Below are 17,632 nucleotides of genomic sequence, written 5' to 3' on the forward strand. Positions count from 1 at the left end.
GGGGACCTCCTCTTCTGCCAGCTTGCAGCTGGCAGTGCCCCGGCATTTCCAGTGTCTGCTGGTGGTTCTCTCTCTTGCCTAGAAGCAGATGACCTCATATCTGTGTCTTAATTGTGAGGACTGGAGCTGTCAGAAGAGTACTTTACACCCTGACACCTGTCTGTCTCACATCCTCCGTGACCCCTCGGCTCGTACGTTCACAAGGGGCCCTACCTCGGCTGCGTGAGGAGTGTTCCACAGAGCTCCGTCCTCGATTCCGTGACATGAGACAGCCTTCGATATCCTGTCTTCCCCCACCAGAACTCTCCAGAAGCATCGTCTGGATCAGCTGCCTCTGTGTGCTCGCCTCCCATGCGCCCTCAAGCCCCGTCCAGGTGGACTGTTGGCCCAGCCTCCTCGCCAGCACCGCCTTTCTCCAGGCCTCCAGTGACGGGGTGCTGCCAGTCTGAGTGGGGAACCCGTGTCCTCCCTCATCTGGCCTTGCTGTGTCCTGTTCCTGCTGACTCCATGTCCCGTCGCCCTGGCCTTGTCCTCCTGTGTTCGTGGCTCAAGTCCACCCTTCACCTAGAGTAGTCCCAAATACTCGTTTGTCCTTGATTGTTGCACTGGCCTCCGAACTAGGCTCTTGGCTTCCCTCTTGTGCCTTCCCTGATGCAGAGCAGAGAAATTGCTCCAAGATGTCCGTTGGCTTCCTATCCCATTTAGGTTAGAGTTCTCATGTCCTCAGCCTCCCTCCCTGCCTCTGGCCTCATTCCTCACGGGTCCCCCTATGCTTGCTAGGGGGTGTGCTCCCTCGGATCCCTGCCAGGCCTGCCGTCCCCTCCGCCGGGCTCTGCCCCGCGCCTCCTCTGGGGCGGCGCCCCTCTGGCTGGTGTGGCGAGCAGCTCGCCCTGCTCTCCCCGCACCTGTGGTGGGCTCCTCGGTGTCGCTTCTGACTTGATGTCGGTGTTTGTTCATTCAGCCGCGCGTGGCCTCTCCCTCCCGGAGCAGAGTTTGACGCCTTTAGGCTGAGGACGCAGCGTTGCCACAGTGCTTGGCGGGCGGGGGACCGTAGATGTCTGCATCTGTGGTGGGATGTGGGTTTAACTGAGTGCCCAGGAGAGGCCTTTCTGGACAAAGGAATGACATTAGATTGTGTTTCAAGGGCCTTTTGTAATTTCCAGCCTCATCAAGTCCATTGGTTTTATTCTGTTGGTTGTGGGTTTTTTTGCTTTGTTTTATTGTTTGCTTTTGCTGTTTGGGGGTGGATTTTGGTAAAGCTCTATATGAAACAGGCACGAGCTCTCTGTTCTTACTTGTTAATAAGTGCCTTTCTTTCTCCTTACTTTTTGTTGGTCTTTGACTTTTAAAGTTTAAGTGTGTGTTCTCAGAAAATTCCACGTATAGGATTACGCAGATCTACAGAGAAGTGTATGAAAAACTTGTTAGTTCTTTGTGTTTCCGTGCCTCTGCTATCCTGACAACCTAAAAATAGGGTCCTCGCCTGCTGTGCAGAGTCCGGGGGAGGGGAGCAGGGACTCACCCCAAACTCCAGTATGAAAATCCTCCTGTCACATTGTGTGGCTGCTGGCGGTGCCAGGGTCTTACCCTGAACTCCAGCCCCCTGGTCCGTGACCATTGCCTCATGGGAGACACACTTCAGTGTCCCCCACTGTACCATCTGGCATCTTGGGAGAAGTGTCCGCTAGAAGCTGGTGCCAGCCCCTGCCTGCTCGGGAGGGCCGCGTGTGTGGTCCCCTCCCGTCAGACCTCTGAAGCCCAGCACTTGCTGCCTGGAGCTTTGACCACGTGGACTTAGAGCAAGTTCGTAAGACTCCGGTGTGGAGACTGCGTCGTCCTGACGGCCCGTGGGCTTAGGAGCCCCCGGCTTTATCGTTCTGGCCTGTGTTTATCTTTTTCCTTGCTTTTATTCTTTCCTTTATATTTTGTTAATGTTTAAGTATCTTGCAGGCTACCTGGAAGTCCTTTTTGAATTGATACAAGGTATTAAAGAAACTTAACACTTTTTTACAGGGCGGAGGAACAGGGAAGGAGGACCTCCGCACTTTACTAATAAGTCTTACTCCTCAGATTAACTGTTGTTTTGGTTTAGGGGAGAGGGGATTTTAAGTTTTTTGCCTCTGATTTCCTTTTCTTAGTAGGTAAAGTAGCGGTTTTCTTGCTGTCTGTGCACAGATGTGTAGATGTGTAGATGAATTAATACGTATGTTGGAAACCGGAGAATCACTGTGCTGAATCATCTGCTTGGTAAATTTTAAACCATTTTTCCTGAGTTGATCATTTCTTTTATGTAGGAGGAAATGAGTCTCAGCCGGAAAGCCAGGAGGACCCCCGAGAAGTACTTAAAAAGACGTTGGAATTCTGCTTGTCGAGGTAAGGATGCCGACGGCTGTTCTAGTGCCTGCTCTCTCGGCTGTTGAGCACCGGCCGTTACGACAGCTGTGACGCTGTGCAGAAGGGGCAAGGACCTGTTGATCTCGGCACAGGACGTGGGCAGTATGGAGGAGGGAAAGCCTTTGCCGGGGAGAACTGAACCGAATCAGCTAGGCCGGTGTTTCCCACGGTTCTCCCCAAATTCATCGTGATGATCATGACCTGGGTTGCTTGTTGAAATTCAGAGTCCTGGACGCAACCCCCGCCCCCAGTCCCACGGGATCCGACTCTGAGGGCGGGACCTCACAGGGACACGGTTGAGCACGGTGAAGTCAGGACAGACTTCCTGTTCCAGCTCCCCCAGCACGCCAGGCTCTGCAGGCAAACTGTTCTGTGTCTGTGTGTGCCGCTTGTACTTTCACGTGTGCCTTCGTCCCGAGTACCGCCTTTTCTGTGGACACGCGGAGTGGAACCTTGAAAGTTCCATGTGGCAGAAACATACATACAGGATGGGATTGGGTTCAGTGTAGCTTTCTCTGTGAGGATAACTGACGGGCCGTGTGTAAGGTCTTCTGTCAGCGATGGTGATATTTCAAGCGTTTCTCTGGGGCTGCCTTCGGACTTCCACAGAGCCTCTGGGAAGGGCTGCTGTAGAGACCGTGGAGCTGCGTGGAGGGGAGAGGCGGGACGGGTGCCCCAGCTTGCCTTCCTGGCCCACCCCTCCCCAGGTAGGGCCCTGGCACACGGCCTCCGTGTACGCTCTGCAGGGGAGAGCCGCTGCTCCGAGGCCGCGGGGTGGAAGGGCGGCGTCCGCGTCTCACACAGCTCCCTCTGTCCCTCCTGCGCTACCGGACCCGTGGGGATGGAGCGGCGTGGCCGTCTGCAGACCTTGGAGACCGTCCTCTGCCTTCCCTAGGACCGGTGTGTCTGCGTTGAGGTGTTCTGAGCACGTTGTCCTGTTAACAGAGACTTCTTATTAGAAGCCTCACCAGAGGTCCAAACCCCTGAGCTGCCAGCGCCTGCAGCCTGCCTGCTGTGACCCCGAGGGCTGTGGGATTGGTTCTGGGTCCTTCTCTGCTTCCGGCTGCTAGCGTTCCAGATGGCTCGGCGGGCGCAGCAGGCACTTGGGCACCGGCCTTTCCTGGCCTGTTCTTTCAGCTGGATTTTCTTACCTAAAAAACTGTGTGTATTTTTAATAAGTTACTCAGATACTTTTTAGCACAAAGATAAGCTATAAATACATTTTTAATGGATTATCCACTCATTCATTGTGATTGTAAAAGGTGCACTGTACTTCTGCTTTCTCTGCCTCCCCAGATGTCTTGAAAAGTTTTCCCTAAGGTCCGAGAGAGGATGAAGCACCGTTGGGGTTGGAGCTGTCATCTGGCTCTGAAGCCGTGCCATGCTCACCCCTCTGTGGAAGCGTCCCTGTAGAGAAGGAGGCATTAAAAGCTCTTGTCTACTTTCCGCAGGGAGAACCTGGCTAGCGACATGTACCTTATATCGCAGATGGACAGTGATCAGTATGTGCCAATCACCACGGTAGCTAACCTGGACCACGTCAAGAAGCTCAGCACTGACATGAACTTGATTGTGGAGGTGCTGAGGTGTAAGTAAACGGCGGTCTGGGTGGGTGAGAATGTGGTCTTACAGGCAAGTGGGGTCTTCCTTCAGCTTCCTGGCTGCTCCGGGCGGCGCCCTGTCTGGTGGGGGGTGTCGACGGGCTCAGAAACGCATCTCACCGGGAGCGCGCCCGAGAAAGGCTGCTGCAGAGGCGGAGGGCCGCCGGGGCTGGTGGCAGATGCGGGGAAGGCGCTGGAGGCCACTTGCATTAGCATTAGCAGCAAGGAGCGCCGTAAGTTTCAAATTCCGGCTCAAGTGTGGGGGGAGTGGGACTGTTTTCTTTAGAAGGTTATTGTGAGTGAAGTTGTTTCTTGGACCTCTGACCGCATCAGAGCAAGGTGGAATACCTCAGAGACCGGCAGGGGTTCTGGGACTGTGGGCTTCTAAGCTGTGGTTTGCTGGTGCAGGCGTCCACGGCCCGGCCACTTGGTCGTGTGTTTCCGAAGACACCGTCTGCCTGGGTTCCAGGCGACATCCCGGGCGCCGCGCTGTGCGTGCGTGTGCCGCTTGGCTGCGTCCGCGTGGGCCTCCGCGTACGGCTGCGAGCCCACCGCCGCCCGGCGTCTTTGGAGGGCCTCTGTGCTGCCTCCACCCCTCCCTGCCGCCTGGGATAGCTTCTCTGGGGATGAGTTTTAAATTCAGTGTACAGTATATTGGATATCTTTAAAATGGGATTTTTTTAATTATAGAAAGCCACGTTTTATAACAGGACCGCAAGTACCAGATGATTTATTTCCGCAGTCTCCCTTCTCAGGGCTGGTCTGACTCCTTCACAAAGAGCGCAGTGCACAGTATGTCCCCTTGCCCCAGATATTTCTAAATGAGGGGACATCCGTCAAGCCAGAACTGAAACCCCGTTTCCCTGCGTCACCGCTGTGACTCTCTGTCACTGAGGCAGCAGTGACTCCACACTCTCCCCAGCATGACTGACGGGTGGTGATGACTTCTTGTGTGCGGTCGACTTCATAGAAGAATAGGTGAACATTTTATCTTAAAACTGGGTTGGGTTTCTGTTTGCAAATGAAAGTTCTCTGCTTCCTGTTCCTAGACAGGTTTTGTAAGGTCACTAAATTATTTGAGCAGATAGTGAAGAAACGAGCAAGCATCATCTATGAAGTTTGAATTCTGAAAATTATAACCGCTGTTTCCCAAGAAAGTTGATGCTTTCCCGTGTGGCTTTGTTTTTGACATTCCGTTCAGAACAGAAGTCTGTTTGCTTGAGTCTGGTCCCGTCTGGCGCACTTAAAGAAAGGCCAGTGGCTTTCCTGACCCAAAAACACTTTACTCAGCTCACGGTCTTTGGAGTCCCAGGTGTAGTTATTTCTTCCAGGCGTTCCTTGGGAGCTCGGCTGCCCCGTGGCTGATTCCTGGGTGACGCTGGCAGGAGGCTGTTGGGTTGCCCCGTGTGGTTGCTGCAGGGAGGCTGTTTCTCTCCGTGCACCCACAGCCCCGCCGCCCTCTCCGCCCTGCTTCTGCCTGCCCTGCTGGGTGGGAGGGTCTGGAGTTGCAGGGGTACCTCCTTGCCTTCTTCCTCCGCTCGGAAGTGTCTCGTTGCCTCCGTTCACTTGGCTTCAGACAGAGACGCGTGCCGGCACGCCGGCCTGAGGGATCGTGGAGTTGGCGGTTGTAGCTCTGCGGACCGTGAGAGAGCTGAGCCTCTGTGAGCAGAGATCTCCTGTTGAACTCTTACCCCCGTCCCCAGAATGCCTCGCACGTGGCATTAGAGACCCAGTAGACACTTGATAGCATTTTATTTTGAATATTCCCCAGTTCAACACCAGAACTCTAGTGTTGGTTGAACTACATAAATTGTGTTTTTGTGTCATAATACACGTGGTACAGAATGCCCGATTCAAACGCTTTGCTTTTATACTTAATACAGTTGAAATTGCTGATTTAAGAATAGACTCAGGTGTTTGTCCCCAGAGCATGAATAGATGTGACGGGGCCGCACCGTGAGCGCTGGAACAATGAAAGTAAACTAGGCTACGTTTTCAGCAGGAGTCCATCGTAATGCTGGCTACGAAGCCTGTTCCACATACCTACGGGACGATCACGTCTGCGGCGTGTAGGTACGAGGCACATAGATCGGAGTCGGCCTTTCATGGGTTCAGAGGTCCAGGGGTGAGAGTAGAGAGACCTGAGTGGGACTGACCTTCCTGGTTCAAGGTGACCCTTAAGGAGGGGGGGCACACGACCTGGGGACAGATGAGGAGATGAAAAGCACAGGGAACGTCGCCGGTCCCTGCTTGTTTTGTTTTTACAGCTTTCCTGAGGTAGAGTTTACACACCTTAAATTACTGCCTGTACATCTGTCAAGTCACGACATCTCTGTGCCCCTGCAGAGCTACCGTAATGGTGAGGACGACCGTACTGTCCGCCCGGGAGTTTCCTCCTGCTTCAGGCCACCCCCCATCTGCTTTTTGTTACTGTGCCTTACTTTGCGTTTTCTGAAGCTTCATGCAAATGCAGTCGGTCGTGTAGTGACCTTTAGGGGTGGGGGTCCGGTCTCCCGCGCTCAGCACGATTCCTGGAGAGCGCATCCATAGCTTTGGTCTCTCATTGCCGAGTCCTGCTCCGCGCGGTACATCGGCCGCACTTGGTTGTGAGACTCGCTCTGGCCAGGCTCGGACCGCTCCAGGTCGGGGGCGTCGAGCACTGGTGTGCAAGGCGCGTCGTGCGCGGGGCTTCTGCTTCTCTCGGTAGCCGGCGCGGACGGAGGTGTGTTCCGTGTTGTGAAACGGCCTGCGGTGGGGCGGCCGCTTGCCCCCACCTTTGCTGTCGCGGGCTGCGTGCGGGCGTCTTCCTTGCAGATTCTCTGACTTCATCTCATTGCTCTTTCGGTTTCTGTTTCCCTAATGGCCGGTGACACGGAACAGCCTTTTCCTGTGCCTCTGTGCTCTCCTTGTATCTTTGTTGAAGTGTCTGTTCTTGTGCCCCCCCCGCCTCTTTATTAGTGTTCTTACAGTTGAGGTTTGTGGGAGGGTGTGTAGTACCGTTATCTGGGTCCGGCTGTAAGCTGTATCGGGGTGTGATGTGCAAATACGTTCGCCTGGTCTCTAGCTTCTCTTTTTTATTCTGCCTATAATAGTGTCTTTTGAACAACAATCTTTTGAATTTTTGGTATAGTCCAATTTATTAATTTTTTTCTTTTATGATCTTGCTTTTGGTGGCATGGCGATTAAGAAATCTGTGGTTACCAAGCCATGGAGGTTTTCTCCCAGAAGTTTTATAGTTTTAGGGTTTACATTTTTAGGTCTGTGGTCCATTTTCAGCTAATACTAGTATGTGGTTTGAGGTACGGATCTAAGTTCTCTGCCCCGCTCACATGTGGATGTGCAGCTGTTCCAGTGCCGTCAGCTGGACGGGCTCTCCCTTCGCCCCCAAGTTGGATGGTGCCATTGTCGGACCGTCTGCCCCCCACTGCAGGTTTATCTCCGGGCCTGTGTCCTTGATTTGCTTCTCTGTTTTGACACCTGCCCTGCAGTGTCTTTTTTTTTTTTAAAGGTTTCTTGTTGTTGTTGTTGTTGTTGTTAAGATTTTATTTATTTATTTGTCAGAGAGAGAGCGCACGCACAAGCAGGCAGAGGGGCAGGCAGAGGTGGAGAGAGAAGCAGGCTCCCTGCTGAGCAAGGCGCCCGATGCAGGACTCGATCCCAGGACCCTGGGATCATGACCCGAGCCAAAGGCAGCCGCTTATCTGACTGAGCCACCCTTAAAAATATTTTTATTGGGATTGCATCGAATGTACACATTGATTTGGGGAGAATTGACACATAACGATAGTGAGGTTTGCATTCCATGAGCGCAGTAACTCTCCATTTATTTACATCTTTTATAATTTGTTCTTGGTAATCTTCTGCAGTTTTCAGTGTACAGGTAGTCCATATCTTACCAGATTGTATAATTATTTTCCCACAATTTTAAGTGTGTTTATTTCAGTTTTCCATCAGTGCTAGGATGTAGAAGTAGAATTCATTTTTGTATTTTTTGTAACAAAGTTTCAAACTTTGTTAAAACTCCTCAATTCTAGTTTTTTGGGAAATTTTTTCAGATTTTCTTCATAGAGATAAGCTTGTTACCTGTGAATGGAAAGTTTCAGCTCTTCGTACCCGGTCTGGGTGCGTCCAGTTTCTGTCGCCCGTGTCACTGCCCTGGTTGAGCCTTCGGGACAGCGCCGTCCAGAAGCCGAGAGAGCAGCTGTTGTTGCTTTGTCCCGTCTTCAGTGAGTGTGACGCTAGCCGCTGGCTTTTCCTACGTGAGGAGGCTTCTCTCGTTCCTAATTTGCTGAAAACATTTCTTTTCAGGAATGTTGGGTTCTGCCACATACTTTGCATCTGTGAGGTGATTGTATGTTTTTTGTTTAGCCCAGTAATGTGAATTCTGTTGCTTAATTTTTTTTTTAGGATTTTATTTATTTATTTGACAGACGGAAATCACAAGTAGGCAGAGAGAGAGGGGGAAGCAGGCTCCCCACAGAGCAGAGAGCCCAGTGCGGGGCTCAATCCCAGGACCCCGGGAATCACGACCTGAGCCGAAGGCAGAGGCTTAACCCAATGAGCCACCCAGGTGCCCCTGTTGCTTAATTTTTGATTGGTAAACCAACCTTTCGTTACTGAGATAAACCCCACTTGTCATGGTTTATTATCATTTTTACATATTGTGGGGTTTGATTTGGCAGGATTTGGTGAGAATTTTTCATCTGTGTTCGCAGGGGATATTGGTCTTTAGTTTTCTTGCTGTGTGTTGTCTTTGCTCCGTCTGAGTATCGGAGAGCGGCCAGCTTCGCAGGTGGAGCTGGCGTGTTTTCTCTTTCAGGTATTTAGGAAGAGGTGGTGCTGTAGAACGGGTTTATTTTTTTCTCAAGCGCTTGATAGGATTCTCCGGGGATACCACGTGGGCCTTGAGTTTCTCTCTCTCATGGATCCGGGTCTGTGTTGGTGACTGTCTTCTTAGAGCGAACGTTGCTAGTGTGTGTCTTTAAGGATGTTTCTGTTTCGTGTAAGTCGCCTAACTTACGTTTATTGGCGGGACCTTTTTCATAACGTTCCCTCAGGGTACTTCCAGTATTAGTAGAGCCTGTCGTGAAGTTAGTCTTCGTTCCTCATGTTGGCAGCGTGTCTTCGTTGGGGGGTGGAGCTCTGAGCCCTGACTCTGTCGTGCTGCCTGGTGACTGGAATCTGCACATGGTACAGTTCCACAGACGTGACACCAAAACAGAACATCACAGAAAGGAGCGTATGTAGAAGCTTGTGAGGTCTGAATCGGGCTTGTCCCCGTGCCGGCTCTGTTGCCGCAGCACCGCCCTCCTTGTGCTGACGTGGGCTGCGGTTGCGGACGACGTCATTGCTGGGAAGAGCTGTGTGGGGCGCCCGTGGCACCTTGTGACTCAAAATAAAGAGTCGTGCTGGGTCAGAAAATGATTTTACGCTAGGGGCTCGTAGAAAAGAGGAAGCCGGTAACTCTTGAGTTGTGATCTACATGTCGTTTGCGCTGTTGAATCCTTGCTTCATGGCGTTAAATTTATTCTAGATCTTAAAGGACTTTTTAAATTCCTGTGCTCCTTAATTTTGAGAAATTGAACCTGTGAGATGGGTGTAAAACCTTCTGATGGGTTGTGTGAAGGTGTCCCAGTGCAGACACGTGTCGTCTTTGTGTTTAGTGAGTGAGATACGGCACATCACACCGGAGCGTATGTTATGTCATAACTAGAATATAGGCAGTTTGTTTGAATATTTGTGTTTTACCATGTATTTTTCTTCTCTTTGTAGCTTTACCGTTAGTCCAAGTGGATGAGAAGGGAGAAAAGGTGAGGCCAAATCAGAGTCGTTGCATTGTGATCCTGCGGGAAATACCGGAGTCCACGCCTGTAGAAGTAAGTCTCCTGTGAAGCGTGCTCGGACTTTGTTTGTGGGTTTTTGTTTAATTTCTGTTTACTTCTGTGCTTTTTTTAGAGGGCGTATTGTAAAGAATACTCACATAACACTTTCTTCCCAGGATTTATACACTGTTGGTTACCGTGTGACTCATTTTTGAGAGTGATGCTCACACTTTCGGTCTTGGAGCTCCATTGTATTCTTCGTGGTAAAAAATACTGAAGCGGGTGGGACGTCTGGATGGCTCTGTCGGTCGGTTAAGCGATCCCCAGGGTCCTGGGACTGAGCCCCGTGTGGGGTGCCTGCTTCTCCTGCTACCCACCGAGTGCTCTCTCCTGTCACTCCGTCTCAAATTAAAAAAAAAAAAAAGGTACCAACTTAGGCAATAATTTGAGAGAACCGCAGTATTTGATCATGTCAGAGTCACGAAAAGTCCTCCACAGTTACTGCGTCGCTATAAAACTCCGTCCCTTGTCCAAAAGCGTAGACTGCGCTGCCTCTTGCAGTGACGAGCTGGCAGCTGCCCCAGAGGTGATGAGGAGCCTTCGTGTGAGGCTCCGACGGCGCCAGCTCTGGCCTGTTGACAGCCCGACTGCTGTCTGCTGCGGGCACTGTCTGCGACCCCAGCAGGCTCGTTCCGTCCCTCACGGGTGTTTGTGGGTCAGGCCTGAGGGACTCGAGCCGCCCGCTCGCTCAGCGCCGTCTCTGTGGAGGCGGTCCGTGCGTGTGTGGGGGTGTGAGGGACCCTTCTTGGTGCGGTGTGACAACCCTGGCCGGAGAAGTCTCGCCCTTCTCGAGTGCGACCCTGTTCCAGCGAGTTTTACTTTTTGTTCAGCTAACGCTGTTTCCTAGTTCTGGGTTCTCTATGAAGAAAAAGAAATTGGGAATGAATTTGTTCTCCTCCTCTTTCCGAGGCTGTAGATACGGAGTGTCCCCTTACTCCTTTCTGCCAGTCCGCAGTCTTGGTTAGCTCCCAGTGATCCCGCACACGGGGGTCCTCTGAGACACTCGTAAGGGCTAAAGCGGAGAAGAATTTTCTCTTTTGAGCCGCACACGTTGATCTTGGTATATTTGCGTTATTCCAAACGGCACACCCTAGATCTGTTGTAAAGTGGAGCCATGGAAGTGTTTTAGATGTTTGGTCAGCTGAGGTCGAAACAAGGGAAGGGGAGAGCGGGGCCGGCTGCAGGGGCGGACGCGAGCGTGCGGGGCGCAGAGCTCTCCGGGCCGGCTGCGGAGCGCGCTTCCCGGTGCCCACAGCCCCGTGCCTGTCCGTGGTTGGGGAGGTCTTTAGACGGTGGTTCATTTGGTTGAGTAATAGACTTTCACAGGATGGCCCTGATTCCCCGGGAGTACTTTGCTCTGGAACCAACCGTGCTGTCCGCGGCGTCGCCCCTGTGCTGTCCTGTCCCTGTGGGCACGGCCCCGGCGTCTGCGCCTTTAGCGCCTTGGCTGTCGGCCGCCGGAGCAGACGGCCCGCGGGCTGCCTGGACAGGCCTCCTGCTCTCCTGGGCCGCCCGGAGGTTCGTGGCCTTCTCGGTGGGGACTTGGGAGCGTTTCATGTGAGCCCTCCGTGATGGGACTGGGTTTGGATTCCCTCCCGCTGCTCCGTCTCTCCGTGCTGGTCCTCATTTCTTTTCTTCCCGCGCCTCCCATTCGGCTCGGGTCACATTCGTTCTCTCTGTCTCCCTTTCTTGGCTTCTCGCTCTAGCGCTTTCGTTTTCCCGGCCGGCACGTCGGTGGGTGCATCCGGGGTCGGTGGGGCCGTCCTCCGTGGGCGGCGGCTGCCCCTTCCCGGGCGTCTCCGCTCCCATGCCCGGCTGGCACGCGCTGCCGCCCCGAACCACACGGTATTTTGTTATGTTTGCGTCAGACAAGCTCATTTTCTTTCCGAGAGATTGAAAGTAAGAAAGATGTCTTTATCCAGCATTTGCCATTTACGTTGCCTTTTATACGCATGTCCGCGTCCGCACTTGCTCCGGCCTCCTTTCCGCCCCTGTCGTCCTTCAGTTCTTGGGCTGCGGCTCTCCTGGCGGGGGGGGGTTTAGCTTTGGTGTGTTTGAGAAATTCTTTTCTTTTTAATTCATTCTTTTTGAGAAAATCTGTATCTTGCCTTCATTTATGGAAGCCCTTTCCTCTGGGTGTAGGATTCGGGGTTCCAGGTTTGCGTTCCCTTCCTGTGTCCGCAGCTGCTGCTGTCCTGCGCTCTGGTGCGCGTGGTTTCTCCTTTGCTCCTCTGCGTGTGAGCGCTGCTCCCCTGCTCCCCGGTGCGGTGAGGTTTGAAGCCATTTGATGCCCCTTGGTGCCGCTCCTGCGCCTCTTGAACAGAAGTTTCCTGAGGTGTCATTTCTTCACTTTCTCTTCTCCTGTCCTTTCTTGTCAAAGTTCCTGACTAACGGCTAATCCTACATACCGCATTTTTCATTCCAGAAGTTCTTGTTGGATCTTTGTTTCTTTCCTCTACTGTATCTCTCTTTAACATGCTCAGTCTTTACCTTTTTGAATATAGAATATATATCCCAGAACTGCTTTAATATTCTTGCCTTTTCATTCTGTCATCTGTATCACTTCTGGGTCTAATGCGATGGATTCTTTTTTTCTCCTTCAGGGCCCATTTTTCTGTTTCTTTGTGCGCCCAGTAGATTTCGAATGGATGCCAGGCATTTTGGATTTTACTTTATTGAACATTGCGTATTGTTTCCTGGAACTGGTGTTGAGCTTCATGTGAGGTTCCCTTTGACCTTCCAGGAGTGCTGTGAAGCGGAAGTAGGGCCCCGTGACTCCAGGGCGTGTCCGTGCCCACGCCAGAGCGGTGCCCTTCTGCACGCTGTGCCCGGGCGTCTGTGTGCTGGCAGTGTTCTCTGCTCTGCCTGGTGGGAGAGACGCACCCCCTGTCCCTGGGAGTCGTTTCTACTTGGTAAGGACGCATGTGGCATAGATGAGAATTAATTTCTCCCTCTCTCTTTCCTGTAGGAAGTAGAAGCACTATTTAAAGGAGACAATTTACCGAAATTTATAAACTGTGAATTTGCCTATAACGATAATTGGTTTATTACGTTTGAAACTGAAGCTGATGCACAGCAGGTAAGCTGCGCCCCTCCACCCCTGTGGCGCTCAGTGTTACCCTTACCTCACAAGCCATACGTGGGGGCCACTAAATTGGGGCCTGGAGGGGCGCCTGGGTGGCTCAGTGAGTTAGGCCTCTGCCTTGGGCTCGGGTCGTGGTCTCGGGGTCCTGGGATCGAGCCCCACATCTGGCTCTCCGCTCAGTGGGGGGCCTGCTTCCCCCTCTCTCTCTGCCTGCTGCTCTGCCTGCTTGTGACCTCTCTCTCTCTCTGTGTCAAATAAATAAATCTTAAAAAAAAAAAAAAAATTGGGGCCTGGAGATTACTGCTGTGTGGTGGTCCCAAGTTTGACTATAAAGCACAGGGGAAATCAGGTTAGAGAGACTGAAGTACGTATGTTTGTGAAGACGTTTGTGTGGCAGTAGAGCACGTGACATTATTTCCCAAGGACGTGTACGACAAGTAGCCCATGAACATGACTTCTGTTCTTTCATCTGGGTGAGAGAAAGTTTTAATATTCGAAAAATGTTCTGGGAAATTTGAACGTCATTTTAAGTTTCATGAGGCATCACTGTGCGTGTCAGAGTTGGCAGAGGCCTTGGGGAAGCTCCGTGAGGAGAGGGAGGGCGTGAAGACGCGCTCCCTGGCCCGAAAGAGGAATCTTTATTGGGGGAAACATTAACATGATTCGAGGAGTGCCAGTACGGTTGACCCCTGAGCGGGCAGGGGACTTACGGACGCTGACCCCATGCAGGGGGACGCATGTCGAACTCTGGACGCCTCACATCTGAACGGCTTGTACCCCACTGCCAGCCCCCCGTGGGCTTACCGATAGCAGCAACACTTGGCACGTGTTTTGTGTGTAATTTGTGTTGTGTGCTGTGTTCTCGCAGTAAAGTAAGCTAGAGGAGAGAGGAGACTGTGGAGAAAATCACGGGGAGGAGAAAGTCCCTTCACAGTCCTGTCCTGTGTGTGTCCGCTGAAGCCTGCCTTTAAGTGGACCCTCGCTGTTCCACTCCGGTGGTTCGGGGGGGAGACGTGCGGTGGGAAGCCATGTGGGTGCTGGGATGATCAGAGGAAACGGGCCTGACAGGGTCGGAGGGAAGGGGCATAGGAGGGGCCGGGCGGTGGGAGAGCAGGGGAGTCCCGTCGGCGGAGCAGGCGCAAGCCCCTCAGCAGCACAGGCCGGGGGGCGGCCGGGGGCAGCGCAGGCGGCGCGGAGCCTTCCCAGCTAAGGAGGGCGCCTAGGAGAGGCGTAGGAGCTGCACCGGTACCGCCACAGAGCGTCTCCCTTTCTCCACCTGTGACTCCGCTTTCACATCAGGGGAACTGCTAGGGGCTCGGTGTCCTTAGCCTGGGGTCGTGGGAGGCTTTGGTGGTGTGTGTTAGCAGTGATAGAATCGTACGTCGTTCAGGAGCGTTTTTGCGAGAGGCTCCCTGGGTCTTAGAGGTTCTTTGAAGGAGTCTCTGACCCGCAGCGGATTAAGAATCGATGTTCTGGGTCTTTGTCTGCCGTACCTTAACTGTACCGTTCCCTGTTCGAGGCATTGGGTTGTCGGTTCATTTGACTTACAGGATTAACATGGTGGCATTTTGGATGATTTTTGCCCCCAGGCTTACAAGTATCTGCGAGAAGAAGTCAAAACTTTTCAAGGAAAACCAATTAAGGTAAGCAAGACCTTGGTTATACTGTCTTTACTTGCAGACCAGTTCTGGAGCACTGACCGAAATCTCTCTGTTCCCACGTAGGCACGGATAAAAGCAAAGGCAATAGCTATAAACACATTTTTGCCAAAGAACGGATTTAGACCTCTGGACGTGAGCCTTTATGCGCAGCAGCGCTACACAGCCTCCTTTTACTTGCCTCCGGTCTACAGCCCCCAGCAGCAGTTCCCCCTGTACAGCCTGATCGCCCCCCAGACGTGGTCGGCGACCCACAGCTATCTCGACCCCCCCCTGGTGAGTCCTGTGGTTGCTTGGAGCTCGTGCAGCAGGACGCTGTGGACGCTGCACCGGGTGCTCGGGAGGGATGTTCTGGTAGCGAGTCGGGTGTAGATGCTTTGCCAGCATAAAACAGACCTGAGTTCTTGGGTGGATTTAAACTTAATCAGGAGATCAGTACGCAGCTTCGTACCCGTAAACAAAGCGTTCGGAGGCTCCACTATTGATCTCGGCCCAGTCCCCCTGCTCTCCCGTGGGGCGGCACCTTCCTACGCTGTGTAATCCCCAGGAACAACACAGCGTGGTCCGGGCTCTGGGAGGCCTGGGTTACTCCTGAGCGCGGGCGGGTTGCAGCGAGAAGTGCTTTTGAGGAGGTGGAGGTAGGGAGGTAGGAGTTTCGGTAATTCCAGCAGCCGAGGGCGAGTGGAAGGCCCGCGAGCTTTCCCTCACACCGGCCCTAGAGCTGACCGGCCTGTGATGTGGGGCCCGTCGCTTTCCTCCAGCGGCGCTGCTGGCGAGGGGAGAGGTCAGAGAGGTCCGGCGGACCCTGCCTCGGCGCTGCTGCGCGCTTGGGGGGTGTGGGCGCGAGAGGCAGGACTTGGCTGCTCAGCCCCGGCCCTCGGCCTCCCGTCCGAGACGGTGCGGATGGACGGACAGATGGACAGGTGTGCCTGGGGCTGCAGGGCGGCTTTCGCGGGCACCCGAGCGGGGCAGCGGAGTGTGTGGAAGGTCGTGGTCGGACAGCAGGAAGCCAGTCGATGACGGAGGGTGCGGCTGTGGCCCGAGTCCGGGCCGGTCGTGGGGCGCTCAGGTCGGGGGCGGGGCACAGGGGACGCCTGCGAGCCAGGCCGGGCCGCGGCTCCCCTGACCCCCGGCCGTGGGAGGAGGGCGTGGGCCGAAGGGCGAGCTGGAGAGGAGCGAGTCGCCGGAGCGGGGAGGTGGCCTGTTCCCCACCGACTCGTGGAGATGTGCTCGCGGAGGGAGGCGGCCTGGGGAAGACAGCGCTGTGCGTCAGACACGCGCCCATCGACAGGCGGACTGAGCACGGTGAAACCTCAAATTTGGAGGTTGCCCGGGGTCCCGCCCTCCTCCGTTGAGCTTACAGCAGGGCTGTGAGGGAGGCGAGGCTGCAGGAGAGGGGGCGGTGTGTGCCGAGGCGCTGGCAGCGGTGGCATCGTGGGGGTCTCTGAGCTGACCCAGAGGCGGAGGCGGGGAACTGGGAGACAAAGCTGTTCGGCTTCTTACTGTGCCCTGAGGCATGTGCTTTCGGCCTGTGGCTTACGGGATGCGAGGAGGGCAACGGGGAAGGGTCAGGAGGGTCCTCTCTGGCGCTGGCGCAGGTCTGGCACCCCGCAGTGGCAGAGGCAGGTAGCAGGCAGGTGACGGTGTTGAGTCGCGCCTCTCTCTTCACAGGGACTCCTCATAATGCGCTCCTTTTCTGAAATCTTTGTTGCTTTCTGTAAAAGCGTGCCGACAGCCATGGAGCACATACATGATGAGAGAACCTTCCAGGGAGATAAAGTCCTCAAATTCTTGTGTGGGAGAATTTCTCCCAAGGAAGCTAGCCGCCGTGGTTGTGCCGTTCAGTTCTCTTCAGTCTCTGCTCTGACTCCTCTGATTGCAGCCGTATTGGGCTGGAGTAGGGGCCCTGGGCACCTGGGGTCAGCTGTCTGGCCACTTAGGAGGGTTCCTGTGATCCTGGTTTGGGGTGGGCACCTACGGCCTTGTGCTTGCTCGAAAGTGTGCTGTGTTATTTTGAGCAGATGTGAACATCCGGTGACTGTGAATTCTCTGTGAGTCCTATTAAATTACTGGGTCAGGAGCTAATTTATCTTTTAAACTCTTGAGCACAGTCACGCAGATAGCAGGATTGTGTATGTAAAAGTACATCCAGGAAGTGATTTGGTATGAGTGACCTTCGCATTGTTTATAATCTCAGAATCTGGTTCTGGTGTGAATGATCCATTTTTAAATGGTCTGACTCTGGCAGCTGTTCTCAAGCAGGCTATTGAGGTGGCTTACAAAGTTCCAAGGGTATCTTTCTGACCCAGAGTTTCCCCTGCTGCTTTTCCTTCTTCCTTTTTTAAAAAATCAACTTCTGGTCCTCCACTGTCCTGAACATCCGTTTTCTGCCCTGCTTGCTCTCGGCTCTAGCTTCCGAGTAGGCGTCAGTGGCTTCCTCGGCAGGCTGCTGTGACATCGCCCGAGTCGGCCCGGAAAAAGGTCTTGCCCCAGCCCGGCTCAGGAAATATGCGTCATTGGCAATGATCTAACACCATGTTCTTTTCCGCCTGGGAATATTTTCAGTATAAAATTGAATAAAATGTCGAGAAACAGCCCAGATAAGCAGAAGGTCTGTATGGTGTTCACCAATTCCAGGTCTGTTTACGGCTTGTTGACTTGTTTGTTTGTAATGAATCTAGGTGACTCCGTTTCCAAATACTGGATTTATAAATGGGTTTACGTCTCCAACCTTCAAACCTGCCGCATCTCCTCTGACTTCGCTCAGACAGTACCCTCCACGAAGCAGGCAAGTTGCATGAGGGGTCGAAGGGCGTTGGTGATGACGGGTCCCTGCCGGGTGGCGTGCTCGAGGGCACAGCAAGACACATGGCGTAAACCAGGTGGTCCTCCCCACGTGCTCGAGTCACTTTGACTTAGTGAAGAAACGGCCTTGGCGATCTGTCGGGATGTGTTTGTGCGAATCGGACTGCTTGAGGCACGACTTAGGTTTCGTGGGATGAATGAAGCCCT

At 53.5% G+C, this 17,632-nt stretch overlaps 1 protein-coding gene across 1 annotated transcript in view; it reads left to right on the plus strand.

The window, feature by feature from the left end:
- The window catches only part of LARP4B (La ribonucleoprotein 4B), a 72,614-nt gene that overhangs the window by 37,827 nt on the left and 17,155 nt on the right, over positions 1-17,632 (plus strand). The window contains exons 6-12 of the mRNA XM_044228487.1: positions 2,295-2,373; positions 3,846-3,982; positions 9,768-9,871; positions 12,846-12,956; positions 14,552-14,605; positions 14,687-14,896; positions 17,302-17,408. Of these exons, the coding sequence (XP_044084422.1) occupies positions 2,295-2,373; positions 3,846-3,982; positions 9,768-9,871; positions 12,846-12,956; positions 14,552-14,605; positions 14,687-14,896; positions 17,302-17,408 (802 nt within the window). The remainder of the gene's footprint in view (positions 1-2,294; positions 2,374-3,845; positions 3,983-9,767; positions 9,872-12,845; positions 12,957-14,551; positions 14,606-14,686; positions 14,897-17,301; positions 17,409-17,632) is intronic.

This window comes from Neovison vison, chromosome 12, assembly GCF_020171115.1.
Source record: "Neovison vison isolate M4711 chromosome 12, ASM_NN_V1, whole genome shotgun sequence".
NCBI classification, from domain to species: domain Eukaryota; kingdom Metazoa; phylum Chordata; class Mammalia; order Carnivora; family Mustelidae; genus Neogale; species Neogale vison.